Source organism: Manis javanica, chromosome 13, assembly GCF_040802235.1.
Source record: "Manis javanica isolate MJ-LG chromosome 13, MJ_LKY, whole genome shotgun sequence".
NCBI lineage: Eukaryota > Metazoa > Chordata > Mammalia > Pholidota > Manidae > Manis > Manis javanica.
In genome coordinates this window covers 89,604,006-89,624,225 of record NC_133168.1, presented here as the reverse complement: position 1 = coordinate 89,624,225, position 20,220 = coordinate 89,604,006, and the positions used below count along the sequence as shown (strand labels likewise).

General features: G+C 52.4%; 2 protein-coding genes across 2 annotated transcripts; one reads left to right on the top strand and one right to left on the bottom strand.

Moving 5' to 3' along the window:
• The first annotated feature begins 934 nt into the window (after positions 1-934).
• On the top strand, positions 935-6,278 carry CIB3 (calcium and integrin binding family member 3). The gene is made up of 6 exons (XM_017641666.2): positions 935-985; positions 1,209-1,243; positions 2,845-2,956; positions 3,840-3,987; positions 4,834-5,029; positions 6,163-6,278. Exons 1-6 carry the CDS (start codon positions 935-937, stop codon positions 6,182-6,184), a joined length of 564 nt encoding a protein of 187 aa, XP_017497155.1. The 3' UTR covers positions 6,185-6,278.
• HSH2D (hematopoietic SH2 domain containing) lies at positions 4,512-17,170 on the bottom strand. The gene is made up of 6 exons (XM_017641662.3): positions 17,071-17,170; positions 14,005-14,154; positions 12,380-12,469; positions 10,894-11,059; positions 10,365-10,499; positions 4,512-8,349 (listed from the first exon to the last, which is right to left on the bottom strand). Exons 2-6 carry the CDS (start codon positions 14,127-14,129, stop codon positions 7,783-7,785), a joined length of 1,083 nt encoding a protein of 360 aa, XP_017497151.3. The 5' UTR covers positions 14,130-14,154; positions 17,071-17,170; the 3' UTR covers positions 4,512-7,782.
• Positions 17,171-20,220: the final 3,050 nt, after the last annotated feature.

Genomic DNA, 20,220 nt, shown 5'->3' with positions numbered 1-20,220 from the left:
GAGCAGTTCAGGGGGTCCTAGGGTGTGGGGCTGGAAAAGGCTGAGCAGGAGAGGAAAGTGGAAAGACAGGCAAGGCCCAGAGCAGGAAGGGCACAGAGCACCCGATAAAGGACTTTGGACTCCCAGATGTTCTGCCCCAGAGGATTCTGGGTCTTAATAAATTGGCAGCTGTTGCATTGTGTCTACCTCTTCAGGACACATGGTGCACGTTAGCATGTGAAAGGCTCTGACAAATCCTGCAATAAAGAACTCTGGGGTTATTTAACCTACTTCTCAAACTTAGACCTTGAATTGCCTTTCTCAAGCCATAACATAATCATAATCTCCAGTGCACACCTTGAGACTTCATCTAGGTTGTTCCCTAGTATGCTGCCAGTGCTTAGAACTGGCTTATATCCAACTGTCAAATATTTTTATTTTTGGTTGCATTAATGATTTCATTAGATCATTAGAACAACTCTGTAAGGGGTAGGTACTAATAGAGCATAACTTTCATCTTACAAATGAGACTCAGAGAGGTCAAATGACTTGCCTAAGGCCATACAGCTAGTGGGTGAAGAACTGGTACTTGAACTGAGGTATGCTTGCAGCTTTTCCACCATGCCACCGGTCTCTGGAATGTGCTCCATACCCTCCTGCTAACACCCCCCACCAGACTCACCCAGTGGTGGGAGATGTGGTCAGCTCTTCCAGGACTTCCTTCTGCCCTTCTCCTTGCCCTGGTGGCCGTGGACATCCTCTGGCTGTTGCCCAGAGAGCTGGGCTGTAACTTGATCTCCCCCAGCCTGGGGGTGACAGTGTGGGTGGGCGGGTGACAGCCAGGGCAGGGAGATTTGCCCAGACACTAGTACGCGGCAGCCTGGCAACCCGCATGGTCCGGAGGAGACCAGGGGCTTCGGGAGCCTGTTCCAGAATCTTGGCAGTGGTCTTCACCATGGGCAACAAGCAGACAGTCTTCACTCATGAGCAGCTGGAAGCATATCAGGTAGGAGTGGGGGTCTGCACCCTTGGTGGGTTTGGCAGCCTTGGTTACCGGGCCTGAGAAATGGGGACAGCATCCCTTTGTCCTGGGCGTGCAGTCAGCAAGGGATCTTGATGCAGCTCTGCATACAGCACCTGGCAGAGATGGGTGTGGGGTGGGCGGGGAGAGGAAAAGGGTGCCCAAGGCAGGGTCTGGGTCTGAGTCAAGCCAAAATCTCTTTTTGCAGGACTGCACCTTCTTCACAAGGAAGGAAATCATGAGGTCAGTGTGGGGAGAGAGGGAGGAAGACACAGCAACAACTTTCTGTACCTCGCTGGAGGGTGTTTGCAATTTGACTCATTGCTTCGTGGCGGTTCAAGAGCTAATGGGAGCGTTGGCAGGCATGGTCAGTGGATGGAGGCAGACATGGGGAGGCTGAGAAGTCACATCATGTCACATTGTCACGGCCTCTACTGATGAGCTTTCTCCCAAGGGCAGTGGGGCAGCGTGCAGAGTGTGTGATGAGGGGAGAGACTGATCAGCCTGTTGAAAGATCCCCACTGCCCCCCACCCCCGCCCCAAGGCCAAGGTGAAGAGGCTGCGATTGGCAGCTGGGAGCCCAGGGCCGGAGCCAGCTCTGGGCTGTGGGGCCGGCATCATGATGAGGGTGTGGGAAGACAGCCTGAGGCTCTGTAGGCCCTTGGCATGAGCAAGACAGGCATAGATGGGTATTTCGCATCCCCGCTGGCCCATGGAGCCATTGTCCAGAGGCCCCCCTCCGTGAACTTGGAGCTGTGAAATCCAAGCTGGCCAGGTTTCGGCTGCAGAGGGATCAGGGCCAAGGCGCCATTGTCTGGGTGAGGCCAGCTCCCGGGTCACCCTGGCCATCGCGATCGGATTACTGATGGGGAAACTGAGGCTCGGACAGGGGAGGCAGTCTCTGGCTCTGCAGCTGGGTGGAGCCCCAAGGAGTTTGAGGGCTGCCATTTCATCTGTGCCAAGTTTCTAGTTCACAGACATACTAACCAAGGCTCAGAGGGGAAGAGGGCCTCGCTCGAGGCCATACAGAAATCTTAACCCGAGGTGTTCCCTGAAGGGATTCAGACGGGGAACTGGATGCTCAGGTCTGAAATTCCAAATGCCCACTGCGCCAGTTCCTGGCCATCACATGACCCGGGGGCTCCTGTCCCCTTCCAAAAGTCCCTAGTGCTGGGGCACCTCTGACTCCTCAAGGGTGGTCTCCACACGGCTGCTTGGCACAGCCCCAGTGATGGTGGGGCATCACCCAGTGATGGCGTTGGACTGGAGAGCTGGTAGTGTGGGTGGCATTTGGTGTTTTGCAAAAATGCTTTATTCACCCTTAAAAAAACTTGAGTATTAGCCTTTTGTCTTTGCTCTGCCCCATTGAGGAAACCCTGCCTCCAATTATGGAGAGAAGGAAAATGTGAGGATGGGGGTCTTTAGAGGCAGAGGCTTGCTGACAATGTGCTGATGCCCACAGATTCATGTATTAGTTCAGACTCTCTGAGTGCTCGATGTGAAATGACCTCGCTGTAAACAGTCTCCCTTCTGCCATCCCTATCTGCCTGGGAAGCTCCTATTCATGCTTGAAGGCCCAGCACCAGTGCCCCCTCCACCAGGAGGTCCTTTCTCCTCCCACTCGCGTCTCCCTCAGCTCTCAAGCCTTGTCTCCCTCCACCTTGGTGCTGTTCCCAAAGAAGTGTCTGTGTCTGGTCATGTATGTTTGAGGGCTGGGCCCAGGGCTGATAAGCTTTTGGGGACCTGGCATCCTTCAGTGTGGAGTTAGCAGCTGAATGAGAGAGGAAGGACAAGGTCCTCTCCCACCTCCCAGCCCTTCCCGGTACTTCCCTCCCCCACACCAGGCTCTTCTATCGCTACCAGGACCTGGCCCCCCAGCTTGTCCCTCTTGACTATACCAGCTGCCCTGACGTGAAGGTGCCCTATGAGCTCATTGGCAGTATGCCTGAGCTGAAGGTATGTGTGGACCATGGGGAAGATGGGGGAGAAACAGTAGGGATGTCTCCTGCTGAATTCCTATGAGGTGGGTGCATTTTACAGATGAGGAAACTGGGGTTCAGAGAGGTTAAGATACCTGGTCATGACCACACAGCTAGGATGTGACAGAGACAAGATCCAAACCCTAGGTTGCCGGAAGGATGAGATGACCTAATGCAGGTAGAGCTGCACGGCGAGTTCTCAGGGAACGTAAGTTCTTCTTTCCGTAACAAGAGATACTAAATGCAAGTTTTTCTTAGTTGGATGTTCAACACAGTTTGTGTCTCTGAAGGGGACTTGTGGAGTAAGTGACTGAGTAGAGATTATTCCATCACAAGGGCCAGAAACCTCATTCAAGAAGGACAAAATGGATTGGCTCGCATGAGCAAAAAATCCACGGGCTGGGCCAGTGCCAGGTACTGCTGGAAGCAGGGTCTCCGAAGATGTGCTCGGGGGTCCCCCTCCATCTCTCGGCTCCTCCCAGGAGGAGGTTTCAGCTCCAGGCAGCCTGTCCTCGTGAGGCAGCGAAGGGAACCTCCAGGGGCCCCGGGTTTCCTGGTCAGCGTCGCCGTCAGGAGAAAGCATGTCCCTCCGTCCCAGTTTTTCAGAAAAAGCCTCCCATTCTCTGATTGGCCAGTTTTAGTCACACGCCCCTCTCAGAGCCAATCATGGCTTCCAGTGAATGGAAATCTCCGGCCTCTCCAGCCAGCGGGGTGAACGCAGCCCGGACCACAGGGTCGGCAGGGGAGTCGCCCTAAGGCCTCTCCGGGGGGAGGGAGCTTGGCAGGGGCGTACCTGGGGGCTTCCAGGGAGGTGGGTGCTGAGAATGTGGGGCTCCCCAAACCCCGCTTCCTGCGCCCAGGACAACCCCTTCCGCGAGAGGATCGCCCAGGTGTTCTCCGAGGACGGGGACGGCCGCATGACCTTGGACAACTTCCTGGACATGTTCTCTGTGATGAGCGAAATGGCGCCCCGGGACCTCAAAGCCCACTATGCCTTTAAAATTTATGGTGTGTGCAGGACCCCGGGGTCGGGGAGCCTGGAGGTGGGGTGTGGGAGCACGACTAGGCCTCGGGCAAGGGGCTGCCCTGCTGTCACTGGCGTCTCCCCCAGAGCCTCAAGGCCCTGCGTGGCCGTGTCCCCACCCTACCCCGGTGCCCCCTCGCCTCTCCCCTTGCTCAGTCCACTCTGGCCGCACTGGCCCCGCTGTTCTTACATCTCACCAAACTCTTTCTGCCTCCCGGCCCTTGCTTCTGCTGTACCCTCTGCCGAGAACACCTCTCCCCGGCTCCTTCCTCCCTTGAGATCTAGGTGGAAAGCAGCCCCCACCCCCCATCACTCTCCGCCCCTCACCCTGTTTCTTCCCCATCATGGAGCCATGGTTGCTTCATTTCTTGTTCGCTGATCTGTGCACTTCTTGTCCACTTTCTCCCTGAGAAGACTGGAGAGCAGTGACGGTGTCTGTCTTGTTCACCTATGTCTCTTGTGCCTGATGTATAGTTAGTGCTCAATAAATACTTGTTGACCAACTGAATGAAAGAATAAAAATTTATCACAGTGCCTGGTATCACAGTAGGCACTCACTAAATACTTGTTGAAAAAGCAAATGAATGAAGAACAATTAGCACATGCCTGGCACATAGTAGATGCTCAGTAAGTACTTGTTGAGTGAATGAATGACCTCTCGGCAGCTCTTAATTCCAAAGCAAGATCCAGCTTTTCCCCGGGGGTCCTGGGTTCCCTCCACTACCTGTTTCCTCCTCTGTAACATGGAGACAGGAACTGGCCACGACTGGCCCAGCTGGCCTGCCACCTGCTGTCCCCTGACTCCACATCCCATCCATCCTGCTGCACAGATTTTAACAACGATGACTACATCTGTGCGTGGGACCTGGAACAGACGGTGACCAAGCTGACAAGGGGGGAGCTGAGCGCCGAGGAGGTGAGCCTGGTGTGTGAAAAGGTGCTGGACGAGGCCGATGGGGACCATGATGGGCGACTGTCCCTGGAAGACTTCCAGAACATGATCCTGAGGGCACCCGACTTCCTCAGGTGACCCTCTCTGCCCCCCCGCACAATCCACGTCCACATCTGAGGGGCTTTTACACACAGCCTCTGCCAAGTCCCTCTGTTCATTCATTCGTGACCTGGGGAACTTTCTCAGCCTGCCTGATCTCAGTCCCTGCATCTCCAAAATGGGGATAACTAAGGATCCTGTGGGCTCCTCTGTGGCAGATGCAGCTCTTTGGGTGATTGGGCCATGGGTAGATTTCAGCCCTCACTTGCCTAGACATTTTGGAGTGAACAGGCCTTACAACTGTCCTTAACAGCCCTGGAGAGAATCAGAGCTCCCACTGTAAGGTGGAGATGAGACAGCCCACCACCTGTTTTTGTACTTGCAATGAGTTAAGAACAGTTTTTACATTTTTTAATGTAAGAATATACCAACACTCATGACAGTCAAGTGACATGAGGGTTGAAATTTCCATGTCCATCAACAGTGTTAGCGGCACAGAGCCACACCCGTTGGGTATGTATTCTCTTCAGCTGCTTTCGAGCTACAAGGCAGAGTTGAGTCACTGGGCAAAGTTGGAAATATCAACTATTAGGCATTTTACAGAAAAAAGTTGGCTGACCCCTGAGTTCGTACACTGGAAGAACTTAGAGCAGTGCCTGGCACACAGCAGGCATTCAACAGCTGTGCGCTCTGGAAGCTGTCCTGGCTATTATCGGTGGTGTCCCTGTATGCGCAGACTTCACTACCTTTTCCCTCCATAAGCACGGCTGCTCTCCTGACAGATAGAGAGGGGAAAATGGCAATAGGAATGTCCTTCCACCGACAGCTGCCCGTGTCCCACCCTGCCTGTCTGCCTCTTTAGACCTCATGACAGTCCTATGTAGGAGGGACAGCTATTATCTCCATTTTACAGAGGGGTAAACTGAGGCCCAGAGAGGGGCAAACACTCAGAGTCCCAAAGCAAATCGGGGGTGCAGCCCCGATGTAAACTCTGATTCAAAGAGATGTGCCTTCCAGCCCTGTAGGGGTCAGGAGGCCCACGGCCTGGGGCTTCTTGAGGGGGGGTCCCTCTTCCCGTGTGGCTCCTTGGAAGCCTCAGGGGCGCTGGGGAGGAGGACAGAGGGTCCCCCTGCCTGATGACACTGATGCCTTTCCTCTTGCCCCACAGCACCTTCCACATCCGCGTCTGAGGGCACCGCAGAGGGGCCAGGCTGGAGGAGGGCAGGCGCCCCTCACCCCACCGGGCAGCCTGCCGCCTGGGCTCTGGGAATAAACACACATCTGTGGGTGATGCTCGCTGGGGAGACGTTTTCTACCTTAACCCTGGGGGGCAGGAGGGCGGAAGCCTGGGGTCTCACTTCAGCCCTTCCTGGGACCCAGGTCTGGCTGTACCCTCTCTGGGCCACAGTCTTCTCTTTGTGGGACTGTGAGGGGGAAGGGCTGATTTCTAGATCTCTCGCCACTGTGAGGGCTGGACGTGCCTCGCTGTGGGTCTTGGTGGGCTGAGACGGGGTGTGGTGATCTGGCCAGCACTGTCCCATGGTGCCCATTTCCCACGGATGACCCCATCCAATTGCTCAATCCCCTTTCCCCCTCAACCCCTGAGTTCCTCAAGGGGGACTGATTGATGCCTTAACCCCTTGCTGACTCATTAGAACCACTAGATGAGGCCTCAGAGGGATGTCATTCACTGAGGCTGGCAGTGTACTTTACAGTTTATGAAGCACCTACCTTTCTGCTGTTGCATAGGCTGCCTATGACATCCCAGTGGGGTTGGATGAGAAGCGATTGCACTTCATTCAGAGGGAGCAGAGTCATTTGCCCAAGGCCACACTTCAAGTCATCTGCAGAGGCAGACTTGAACCCAGGTCCACTTCACTTCAGATCCCAGACCTCTAGACCTTGCCTATTTGGAAAGCCCCACACCCACTCCACCTGCAGTCATCCCAGGGACCCTGTCTATAGCCCCAAATAGTCCAGGAATGGTCATCCCTGCGACTGAGACCTTCCCAGACATCTCCATTGTGCATCATGTACTGTGCGCACAAGCCCCAGGATTTATGAGCATCTTCCCGGTTCATCCTGACAAAGAGCAACTGCTCTTCTCACCCTTTTCCAGATGAGGAAACAGGCCCAGAGAAGTCTAATGACTTGCCAAAAGTCACACAGCCTCACAACCCAGGATTCCTTCCAGAGCCCACCCCAACCACAGCCCTGGGCTGCTTCTGTTTACAAAGGAAAGGAGCACATAAGCTTCCCCTAAACTGACATTGGTATTGGGGATGTTCTGTATATATGCCATCTCCTTCATTTGACCAAGAACCCCAGAAGAAGGGCATGAACAGCCCCGTTTGTAGGCAGGGATGCAATTGGAGTAGAACTGGGTGCAAGAGAGGAAGTGACTTCAACTGGTCTGGCTTCAAATCCTGGAGCCGATACCCAGCAGTTTAGCATGGCCATGCCTCCCCCCCTCTCTGAACTTCAGTCTCTTCTTTAAAAAGCACAGAATGAGCCTATTAGGCCTGCTCAGAGGTGTAAAAGAAACAATGAGCAATGAACACAGAGGGTCTGGTGTGGGGCCAGGCACACAGTAGTGCCTCAGTCCCTTGCTGTATCTGATTATTATTACTGTTCAGATAACCAGGTCACCCCGCTGGCAATTGTAGGAACAGAGCCAAGCAGTCGGTGTCTTTATTACGTTTCTCAGGCCCCTGAGGGCTGGTGGTTCTAGAAAGCTAGGGGTCCAGGTGTGAGCAGCCCCTGGGAGCGAGGGTCCCAGAGCTCTTCTCTAGCAGTACCCGGGGGCAAAGGGTGGCGGCCTGCGGTACTCCTCAGGAAGGCAGCTCTTCTGGGGTTCTGCCAAGTCTCTTGGCTCCGATTTGGACACCTTTGAGGCCAGAGCCCTCACTACCGCTTGGTGCCACTCCCTGACCCTCGGGGTCACCTCGCTCCAGCTGGCCAACCTCGAGGCCCACTTGGAAGGGTCATGTCCATCTCTCGAAGCCTGGAGCTGTGAGGACCTTGTAGCCACAGAGGGGTCCATGTGGATGTTATCTTCCCAGTCTGCATCACCAGCCCTGGCTTCTGGGCCGTGGGTCACCACCACTGACCGCCTGGTGTCCTGCAGCGCTGACAAGCTCACGGCTCCCAGATGGGATTTCAGCTGCCACCGGACCCTCTTGCCTGCCTGGGGGAGCATCTTGAGGCTCCTCCAGAGTTTCTGGTAGGCCTCCTCTAGAGGTACTTTTGGGGGACAGGAGGAAGAGGCTTCCTCTGTGGGTGCTCTGCCCATCTCTGCCCATGGCTTCCTTTCCTTTCGCTGATGGAGCAGGACCGGCTTTGCAGTGGCCTGAAACTAAGAGCAGGTGGGACCTGGGGTCCATCCCACCCACCAGAGCTTGAAATCTGCCCCAGAACTTGGGACCTAGGTCCCACCCAGGCACCCTGTGGTGGAAAAAGTCCCTCTGTGGACCCCCAAATATGATCCCATGCCCCATCCTTCCCATCCTGGTACACGGTTTCACTATCTCCCCAAGAGGTGGGAGCACTTTTTCCATAAAGAGCCAGATGGCACATATATTGAGCTTTGCAGGTCACACAGTCTCTGTCTCATCACTCAGCTCTCTGCTGTGAGGCAAAAGCCGCAGAAATCACCCGTCTACGGGCAAGTATGCCTGTGTTCCTATTACAACTCTATGGACTTGGAAATCTGAGTTTCATCTGTTTTTCATGGGTCGTGAAATATTATTTTTCTTTTGACTTGTTTCAACTACTCAAAAATGTAAATGCCATGCTTAACTCGCAGGCCATACAGGACTGCACAGCAGGCAGGGTGTGGCCCTCGGGCTGTGGTTCGCTGGCCTGGTTATTCAGGTCAAAAACTTGGGTGTCCTTTACAGTAGATGGTGTCAGTGCCCCATCCACGTCCTTAGCTCTGAGTAATGCCAGCAGTGGGGACTCTGCCTAGGGGTCTTCTTTGGCCACATGGCAGATCAGAAGTAGCAGAGAATTAAAATCCCCCAGGCACAGAGCTTGACCAATGACTGATTGAAGCCAGAGTATAAATACCCCAGCTGACCACCTGTGAGGCAGGATAACTGAAGCAGGTGTTCTATGCAGAGTCCCAGCCACCGCAGGGAGACTGAGCCCTGGTGACCCACAGGGGTGACCCGCTCGCTAACTTCCATTCATTGGCTGCCCACCTCCCAGGTCTCCTAGACACCTGGGATCACCTCCCAAATAATGGAGGACCAGGGCCCTCAAACCATGACAAAGTCCCTCTTCCCCTCACCTTTCACATCAAGCCATCAGCAAGCTTCCTTTAAAAATATCCAAAATATCCACTTCTTGCTCCACCCCCAGGGTTCTCTTTCTGGCCTATCCCACCTGGACCCCGTCCCTGCCTCCTTCCTGACAACTCCACCACTGGCCCCTGACAGCCCCTTCAGCAGCTGGCAGCCACAGGGAACATTCACCACCACTGATCCCATCCTGCTCAAGCTCTCTCATGGCTCCTCTACAAACCTGGAACAGAATCCTCACTCTGGCCCCAACGCCCTGCATGACAGGCTCCTGCTGACCCTGCTCCTCTACTCCCTAACTCTCTCCCTTTCACTTGCCCCACTCCATCCACAAACTGACTTTTGTTGTGCTTCCATTTTTCAAACACACTGAACCTCAGGACCTTTGCACATGCCATTCCCTGTGCTTAGAACATCCTCTCTGCACCTCAGTGTGTGGTCGGCTCCTCATCATCATCCTGTACGTCCCAGCTCAATGCCACCTCCTCCAGGAGGCCTTCTCTGACTATCCCTTCTGACACCCATCTGTGCACCCACTGATGTCCATCACATCAGCCTGTTTCATTTCCACCACCGTCAGAACTTCCCTGCCATACAGGGGGCCCTGGAGGACCCTTAGCCTCGACCTAGGGGTGCCCGAAGGTCCAATCAGCTGTGATTCATTCATCTATTCATTCAGTGAGAAAACAGAGTGATGTGACAGAGAATGCAGATGGGACTTTAGGTCTGGAGACTAGGGAGAGAGATTATTGAAGAGCTGAAGGAAGAAGCCAGGCATGGGAAATCTGAGGGCAGAGCACACAGCCTGTGCAGAGACCCTGAGGTTAGCTTGATGTGTCTGAACAACAGAAGGAACGGCAGAGGGGCTGGAGCTGGGCTGGTGCTGGGCAGGAGGAGGAACAGAGGTCACAGCTGGGATTTTAATCTCAGGGTTTTGGGAAATCACTGGAAAGTTTTAAACTTGGAGCTACAGGTTGTACCCTTCTTTCTAGAGACTCTCCTCCGGCAGCTGCTGGCTGCATGTACTCCTGCCCCTCCCCGGGCTGGAGATGCCAGCTTTGTTACATACCTCCTCAGGTGCAGCCGCTGGGTGGGCGGAGGGGTTCTGAGGGTCCCTGGGGCCACAGGCAGGGCTGGTGGCTTCCCCAGCCAATGCTTTGAAGTACAGGAAGAGATCCTTGTAATCCACATTTGCTGGATTTTTCTGCAGGGCAGAGGGCATCCGCAGCTCAGCCTCAAGAAGGGGGGATGGGTGGGGCTGCGATCCCAGACAAACCCTGGAAGTCCAGGCCTAGGAGCTGCCTGGCCAGCAAACCTAGGACGTGCCCCTCCCACACCAGCTTCCGAGGGCGAGGCCCGGCCACCTGCCTTACGGAAGCACCTATTCCTGTAGATGAGCTGTGATGATTCTCTGCACATGAACCCTTCTGAAACAGGCCAGGCTGCAGGGAGGGGACTAGGAGGGGCAGGGCCACGGGGAATAGGGACAATGAGATTGACAGTTACAGAGGATGAAAGGGGACGGTGGGAGCAAAATGAGCCTGAGGGGCTTGGCCCATGGGAGGGTGGCTACTGCACACGGGGGTCTCAACTCTCACCTGCCCGCAGGGCTGCGTCAGCAGCTCCTCGTGTGGCCACACTGGATGCTGCTGGTAGAAGGCGACCAGGGCATCCAGCGAGGTGTGGGCCCCTTCTTCCCCAGAGATCAGGAAGGTCCCATCATCCAAAAGTTTCACCATGATGTGGCGGCAGCAGCTTTGGGCTCTGTGGGGACACTGCCTGGGTAGGGACATCCCATTTCCCCTCATTCTGTCCCCAACCCTTAGCCTCTGAGTGGCAGCATCTCCACTCATACCCAAGTGACACTAGATAGGTGACTAAGGCATTGTGCTTCGGTTTCCCCATCTATAATGGGACTACTAAGGCTGACCTCAGGAGTTCTTGTGGAGATGAAATAAAAGTAGGTAAGCAGGTAAAAAATGAGCTTGGTACCTGGCTAGGGGTAAATGATCAATAAAAATGGTAATGAAAATTTGAGGCAGGCCCTTGCCTAAGACTTTGTGCCTAGCACACAGCAGGTGCTCAATAAATGCTCCATTAATGAATAGATGTATTTATTACCACTATGTATTTATGCCCACTATGTACTCACTATGTCTCATTTCATCCTCACAACAAACAAAAAAGTAGACCCATAAATACTGACCACAGACTGTTGGTTATCATTGGGACGGGGGATGGATGAAACAGGTGAAGGGGATAACAAAGTATAAACCTCAAATTATAAAATAAATTAGTCATAGAAATGGAAGTACAACATAGAGAATATAGCCAATAATATTGTAATATCTTGGTATGGTAACAGGGGGTTACCTGCACTTAAGTGTGATGGGCATTTAGTAATGTATATAATTACTCAGTCACTATGTTGTACATCTGAAACCAATATAATATTGTATATCAACTATATTCCAATTAAATAAAAAAGACTGAATTAATTTTAACTTTCCTATGTAACATTGAGGGAGGCACAGAAAGGCTAAGTAACTTTTCCAAGGTCACACAGTGTATAAGTGCCAGAACCAAGTCCTGGACTATGCAACTCAGGGCCTAAGCTTTTCCTGCTGTGGATAACTCTGTAATGAAACCATTGGATTTTTTATTCATGTGGCCTAGAATCCTTTTGAAAGTAGTTTGTGTTGCTGGACCTGGTAACTGAGATGTCAGATTAGGCTTTGAGGCCTCAAGGAGCGGAATGGCCCTCAGTTTCCCTAACAGGTCTGCCTGGGTGGAGTCATAGGTGCCAAGCAGACAGTGGAAGGGAGAGGGGTGGTAGGGGGATGGCAGCAGCCATTCTCAGGCCCCAGCAACCCATGTTCTCAGACACCCAGTCTGTTACCACCAGGCCCATGTCTGCTGGTTACAGCCAGACCTGCAGCCATCAGTCTTCAGTCAGAGCTGGCCAGAACTTCACACTGGTTGCTCTTTGAGAAGGTGTGGCATGGAACACCCTTGTTCCCCTCCAAGGAAGCCCCAGTGCCCTCCTGGTCTTGCTCCTGCCCCTGTCCTTAGCCCAGGCCTTACTTGTAGGACAGCGTGTAGCCCACGTGGCTGTGGCTAACCCTGAAGAGAAAGGATCCCAGTGGTTGTGACTCCAGCAAGTTCTCGGCATCCCTGGAAGGGCACACACAGGGGAGAGAGGGCTCGGGTCCAGTCGCCGAGTATACCTACCAGACTCCTGGTGCTTGAGTCATCCGGGTCAGAGTGAACAGAGAACCTAAAAACACCTTATTTCTTGGTTGTGTCAGACCTTGGGATATGCAGGGACAGGGAGGTACAGAAGCGGTGGATGGCCTCTGATGACTGTACCTTAGGAAGACTTCCTCCCAATCCCACAGCCCCTGCCTGCCTTTCCAATGCCTGGACTCCCCACATTAAGGAACCTTTGGGTGGATCAGGTGTCACAAGTAACAGACCAAGAGCCATTCTCAGAGGCAGAGTTCAGAACCCAGCTCTGCTGTTCATTGGCTGGTGGTGGCACTCCCTTTCTGACCTTGAGCTTCCTCAAGGGGAAAATAAACCCTGACTCTCAGGGCTGGTGTGAGAGGAGGTAGGTATGGGGATTGCTAGCTGGTCAGCGCTCACCCCTCACCAAATGTTCCCTGTTATCATCACTATTACTTACTGTCATTACTATTATCCGGGGCTTGCAGAGAGCATGATGGCCTTCGAGGGGACAAGAGGGGGAGCTTTTGGACCCATTTGGCCAAAACAGGGGCTATTGACCATGTGTGGCTACTGAGCACTTGCAACGTGGTTGGTCAGAATCAAGATGTGCTTTAGCGTCCAATACATGGCGGATTTTGAAGGCTTAGTACAAATAAAGTGATGTATACTATCTCATGAAAGGGTTCAGTATTGGTTTTTTAGTACATACTGAAATATTATCTTAGATATACTGAGGTATGTAGATATAGGTATACTATATATACTGAGATATACTTTTATTTTATAAAAATAAAAGATATGACTAAAATAAATTCTGCCTGTTTCTTTTTATTTCTTTTAAAGTAGCTACCAGAAAGTTTAAAATGGCAATGTATGGCTCACATTGTATTTTTTTTGGCACACCCAGAACCCAAAAACCATGCACAATTCCTTCTCTCAGTGGCTTTCATAGTGTTCTCTTAATTTCCCACATGCAAAGAGAGGCAAAAAATGCTTTCTCCACGCAGTTAAAGCCAGGCCCTGGGGGTGGCTAATGAGGCGAATTTGTGCACGTCTCAGGGCTCAGCCCAGTGGAGAAAGTGCACCTTGGTTATACCCCTGACAAATCAAGAGCAGCTATCTGGGGCACTGTGTTACGGATTCTGAGGCTGCATCCTGCCATCACTGATGGGTGATGCCCGGCCTGGGTGAGAGGGGACAGGGACCTGTCAGGTCCCTGGCAGCAGTGGTCTGGTGACCATTTGTATGGAGAAAGCCAAGGCCCAGAGAGGAGAAATAATTTGCCCAAGGTCACAGAGCGAGACCACACCTCAGAGGAGGTCAGATTCAAGCCTGGAATTCCATAGCTCCACAGCTCCTTCTATCCTCTTAACACACTGAGCTAAGCTGAGCCCAGAATTCTGCCCTGAAAAACACCCAGGGTGGGGCCAGACAAGGAAAGAGGGTGAAGGGCAGGGTGGAAGGTGTGGGTGTGTCCTCACTTTCTCGAGATGGTACCATGGAACCACGCAGGGACCCCTCCTTGGGCCAGCTGGCCCGCCTGCGTCTGTATGAACCAATCCAGTCGTGGAGGCATCGGCGGGGGCAGCTGTCTGATCTCTGTCATGGCTTCCTGGGGGCAGGTGGGTTACCTGGGGTTGGGAGGAGAAGGAGAGTCAAGCCTGGCCCATTTTCCATCTTTGTTCTATTCTTGCAGCTTATGGCGACTCCTCTTTTGAGAAGTCCTCCAGGCTGCCCAGAGCAATGGCTTGAAAGTAGCTTATATTTCTTGAGCACCTACTATGTACTGGTAGTTTACAACCATTCATTCATTGACTCTTCCCAAAAATCCTCCAAGGACTTTTCCTTTTCTTCCTGTTATGCCATTACTGCAAGTGTGAGGAAGCTACCTTTACAAACCTATGTATTTAGACTCAGAGACTCCAAGAAGGGACTAGTGGTTATTAAAGGGGAGGGATTGGGAGGGTGGGTGGGGAAGGAGGGAGAAGGGGATTGAGGGGCATTTTGTTTATTACACATGGTGTGGGGGATCGTGAGGAAAACAGTGTAGCACAGAGAAGGCAAACAGTGACTCTGTGGCATCTTATTACACTGATGGGCAGTGACTGCAATGGGGTGTGGGGAGGACATGATAACAGGAGTGAATGTAGTAACCACAAACCAGATTGTTTTTTCATGTGAAACCTTCATAAGAGTATGTATCAATAATACCTTAATAAAAAATTAAATAAAAATAAATAATAAAAAAACCTATGTATTTAAATGTAAGAACTGAGTTTATTTAAATATCAAGTCAATATCAGTGTCCCTGGTATGAGGTGGAGATGGCAAAATGGTAAAAGAATGAATGAAATAGCTGACACACAGTGGGTGCCACAAAAGGTTGTCACGGTTTCATAGAGCACTAGAGAGATGTGGCCCCGGACACTTGCTTCTGCTGCCAGCTTTGCCATGTGCGGTGGCCGCTGATGGCACACCTTTCATGTGTCAGCTGCACCATCAACTCACACGTGCTCCTGACAACTGATGACATGGAGCTGAATGGAGAAAACAGTACTGATTTGCAAATAATAGTAAGCTGGTGCAAAGCTACCAAAAGGGTACCATGCCCCGTTGGGTTGTCTGCTCATCTCTCCGCTTGCTCACCCTCAATTCCGGCTCTGCCCCTGACACTGACCCTTCTTGATTCTTCATTATTGTAGAAGGTCATTCTAATGAGCTGTTTTCACAGGAGGGGACTTGCTGACCAATCCAGTCAATATGGACTTTCTCCTGCCAGAGGCAGAGGCTGAGTGCGCAGCCTGCAGGAAGTAGCCCAAAGGAATTGTGGGGTGAGTGAAATTAAACAAATCTATTAAGATATGTTTAATAAAGCAGGGCAACAAAGTTACTGAGCCTGGAATTGGAGCCAGACAGCCTGGACTCAAACCCCAGCTCCCTCACTCAGCCACTCTATGATCTTGGACAAGTCACTTGACCTCTTTGTACCTGTATTTTCATCTGCGATTTGGGGATAATGGTATTTACCTGGGAAGGTATAGCTGACACAGAGTTAAGTGCTATATGTATATAATAAATATTCATGAATCTACTAGTGACCTAGCATGGGATAATGTTTATAGGCTGGTTCTTTTTTCTACCTGGGAGAACTCCTACTTATCCTTCAAGACCCAGCAAAAATAACCCCATCTCCAGGCAGCTTTCCTGCCGCTTCCCCTATGTGAAGCCCTGGCATTCTTCTCCATCTGCCTCCCACACCCCACCACCACCCCCTTCCTGCTTTTGGCCTAGCTTTGCCTCAAAGGGCTGGAAAGTCTGTGTGTAGCAAGCCCCGACAGTTACCGTCTCTGTTTGCAATGCAAGAGCCTGCCTGCAAGTTGTGACTGCCAAGGCACCTGCTTCAAGGCTATCTCAAATAAAAACTGCTGCCAGTCACACTACTGGATTGTGACTCAGGTGATGCGCCCCACCCCTGCCCCCCAGCCCCTTCCCCACAAAGCTCTTTTGTTTAGAGATCTTGGTAGATTAAGATAATTAACCATTTGGGCTTAATTAACCATTTGGGCTTCTTGTTTTTTGCTTTTCATTGTTTTGCCACTTTCTTTCTGTTTCTCTCTTCCAGTGCTTTAAATTCCCACTCTTATGTTTAAATTTGCCAGTAAAGAGTGAGCCCTGGAATTCATAGACCCCCACCCTTGGCCCCAATAAAAGGAGACCCCCATGCCTGGGTGCAGCCCACCCGCTCTCTCTCTCTCCAGGCAAGACCTCACCATGTGCCCCTGGCGTGCCTTTTACATTCCAGGGCTTATAAGTAATACACTTTTTTTTTTCTTCAAAGTTCCCAGAATTTTATTGCTGAAGGGCATCTTGCAATCCTGAGAACCACAAGTGCTGGTCCACTCCTAGCATTGGTCTGGAAATAGGAGCTGTCTGGGAAGCTCACAGGGACCCAGGTACTTCTAGACTAGGACAGCACTACCATGATAGGCTGAGACCAACACAAAACAATGTGTCCTTCCTATGAGGGGCTCCTGGGAAATGGGTCCAGGCTTAGGTTCTTCTGGTTGTTTCTGGGTACCCAGCATCTCCCGGTGCTGGGCAGGCACTGAGGGTGCAGGGGTGTTTGTGGACAAATAAGTCTGGTGGTGAATGAATCCACCCATACCAAATATCCAACTCCTGACCCAGGCACTGAGGCCTCCCTCACCTCCGGGTCCCCCACATTCCAGCCAGAAGGACATCCTTGCTCTGCCCAAAGCTGATCAAGTTCTCTTCCCTCCACTCCTTCGCCCATGCTGTTCCCCTTCCAGGAATGCCCTTTCCCTAACTCCAGCTCCAGTTTACAATGATCATCTCCCAGTGGCCCCAGGACATTCCTCATGCCTCTCGGGTCCTGCGCAGCCCTGTCTGGCTCAGCCAGGCTCCCATGCTGTCTTCTAGAAGGCTGGGATGGGGCTGACGCTCCTGGGGTCCCAGCTTCACCCAGCATGGGCAGGCACACGAGGCGGGCAAGTGGCTGACAGAGGGGTCCCCCATGCGGCACGTACCTGGGAGGGCCCTCTCGGCAGAGTCCCTTGCACTGGCTGGGCCCGTTATCTGCAGAAGCCCGTGTTTCGTTTCAGGGTCTGTACGTCAGCGGGGAGGGGCTGCTGCCCCCAGGCGGTTCCTGTTTCCTTAAGCAGGTGAGGCCTTGGGGCGGGACCAGGACAGCCTTTTGTCTGATGTCTGCAGCCCAGCAGCTGCCAAACTGCAGATGCTGTGACACCTTTGCTTCACCCAGATCTTGACAAACCTTTATTAAGCTCCTACTGTGTGCCAGATCTTAAGGGAACAGAGAGGTAGTCCCAAACAGGTGCAAGTGCCAAGATCCGGCATCTCTAATCTAGCGGGCAATGAAGAGTGAGAAATTATTAATGTTTCTAAGTGTACAATCTGGCAGGAAATGAGGGGCTGGGGTGGCTGGAGTTGCAAGAACCCCCAGAGGGAGCCTAGCTGATTTGGAGGAAGGGGTACCTGGGGGCAGGTAGGAGTCGGCCTGATTGGGCCAGGGTTGTGCAGAAAGTGGCCTCAGTGGAGGGAGCCATACAGGCAAGGCCCTGAGGCAGGAATGACGCCCACACTGTGTGCATAGGGCCCCACGGTGGCGTCCTTTCTGCAGACCAAAGCACGCGTAACACTGTATTTTATGAATGCATTGGCCAATATGTCAAGACCGATGTCGTCCAGGCTGGGTTCATAGTCATATATTCATTGATTATTATATTCATTTTTTCTTCTGATTTTAAAAAACTAAAACATTTTGGGGACCCTTATGCACACTGTGGGAACATGTGTCTAACGGATCAGCCAGCCCCGGATGTGTGCTGATTGTACCCCCTTCCCCAGCACGTGGGCAAAACCACTTCCTCCTCGCTTTTCAGGCAGAAATGACCCAGATCCTCATGGCTGAGCGGGGGTCCCCCCAAAGGGCTATTGCCCTGGCCCAGCTGATCTAGATAGCCCCATTGCAGGTGCCAGTTGGGAGCCTTGCTGAGTAAGGGGGGGCGCCCTTGTCTGGAGTCTGTGGGTCAAGCAGAATACACATGGTACTGGGCTTCTTACTCACCTGCTGTGTGGCTTTGGGTGAGTCGCTCTACCTCCCTGGACCTCAATTTCCTCATCTGTAAAGTGGGCAGGATAGAGCTCTCCTTAGTCAGAGAGACAACCTTCAAGCCTGCAGGATGGGGCTCAGTTAAGAGTAATAATAACAGGACTCATCACTACGACGATGCCTGTGTGCCTCAGTGGGGATACGCAAACTTGGGCTCCAGACCTTACGGGCTGGGCCACCTTGGGCCCCTCACTTTACCTCTCTGATCCTCCAATGCCCTCCACAGCACAATGGGCTGGCTCCCAGCCTTGATGGTGAGGTTCAGTGCTGTCTGGGGTGACCCCATCATGAGAAAGCCTGGCCATCGGCAGCCTCGTTTGCATGGAGTTGTCTTCAGAAACACGGGTGTTTCAGTCCACCTCTGGCCTGGGCCCCTGAAGCCCCACCACACAGCTCCTCTCTGATTCCCCTGATCTGCTTGGGGGATGCTGTCTCACACAAACTGATGTCCTCCCCTGAGACTATCATAGCAGTCCTCCATCAAACCTGTGGCCACTAGAGGGACTTTTGGGAGGGGATCAGCAAGGAGGAAGGGGCTGGGACTGCAGGGCCCTCCCCTCTGGCATCAAGTCTGGGCTTTATGCAGTTTCACGGTTCTATCATCCCGCAATACCTCCGTTCATTCATTCATTCTGTAAACACTGGCTGGGCCCCAACTGTGGGCACCATGCTAGATGCTGGGGATGAAGCAACAGACAAGACAGTCTATGGAGACATAGGATCGAAGGGCCCTGGAGCAGGAGCAACCTTGGCACATGTAAGGAGCTGACAATGGCTGATGCGTCCAAGAGGCAGAAATAACTAAAATGTCTGTCGATACGACCAAATTTTAAAAATGTGGTCCATCTATGTAAGGGAGTACTATTCAGCCATAAAAAGGAATGGAGCTGACACAGGCTGCAGTGCGGCTGAAACTTGAAACCATCATGCTGAGAGAAGCCAGACACAAAAGGCCACGTGTTGTATGAGCCCGTGTGCGGGAAACGTCCAGAACAGGCACATCCATGGAGATGGGAAGCACATCAGTGGCTGCCAGGGGCTGCGGGAGGAAGCAGTGCTCCTGGGGGCGGGGTGTCCTCCGAGGGGATGGAAGCACTCAAATGTGGGGTGCTAATGGCCGCACAACTCTCAATATTTGAAAAGCCAGTGGATTGCACTTCAGTGGGTGAACTGTACAGTTGTCTGGGTTACATCTCAATAAAGCTGTTACAAAAAAAAAGGCCGAGAAGTCATCTCTGTTCAAGAAGATGATGGTGGGTAAGTTTCCTGCCTGCCATCCCAGCAGAGTCCTTGGAAGTCAGGAAAATTAGTGACACTTTTGAGCAAGAGGTTGCGACTTAGAGGAGTTGTTCAAGAACACCTGCCCAGGGTTGGGGGTGGCAGCTGGTGGCAATTTGGGGCATTATGGGGCAAATAAAGCTGTAAGCCATAAGCTAGTGGATGACTGCTCTCTGTTAAGAGACAAGATATAAAGAGAAGTTTTTCTCCTGCAGCCCAAGACAAATAATGTGAAAAAAATATTAATAACAAATATTATACTTGATGACGATGATGTTGGTAGCAGCTAGTCTCAGCATTTATTCTGTCTGTCCTGGCCTGGGACACACCACCTCACTGGCTCTCCATGGCCATCCTATGAGGTGGGGACTATCATAGTGTCCATTTCACAGATGGGGACACTGAGACTCAGCCCAAGTCTGTGTCATGGATGGGTAGCCTGTGTGGCGAGGCTAAGGTAAGGTGAGGAAACAGGCCTGGAGCTGCATGCTCAGCTGGGTGTCAGACAGGACTAAGATAAGAGCATGGTGGTGGCATGATGGGGACCGAGTGCATCGAGCAGGGGACGTGACCTGCCGAGGAAGTGCTGGGAGTAGGAACCCCTCCCCATTTTCCTGTGGGACTGGCACAGAGCTGGGGGATTGTTGTTCCGAGTCAGACCTCTGATAACCATCTGCTTCAGAACCTGGGGTAACCCACCACCTCTACCTGTAACTCATCCAGCCCGGAGGCCCTCGCCCGCCTGGGCTGTTTTAAGTAATGGGTGTCC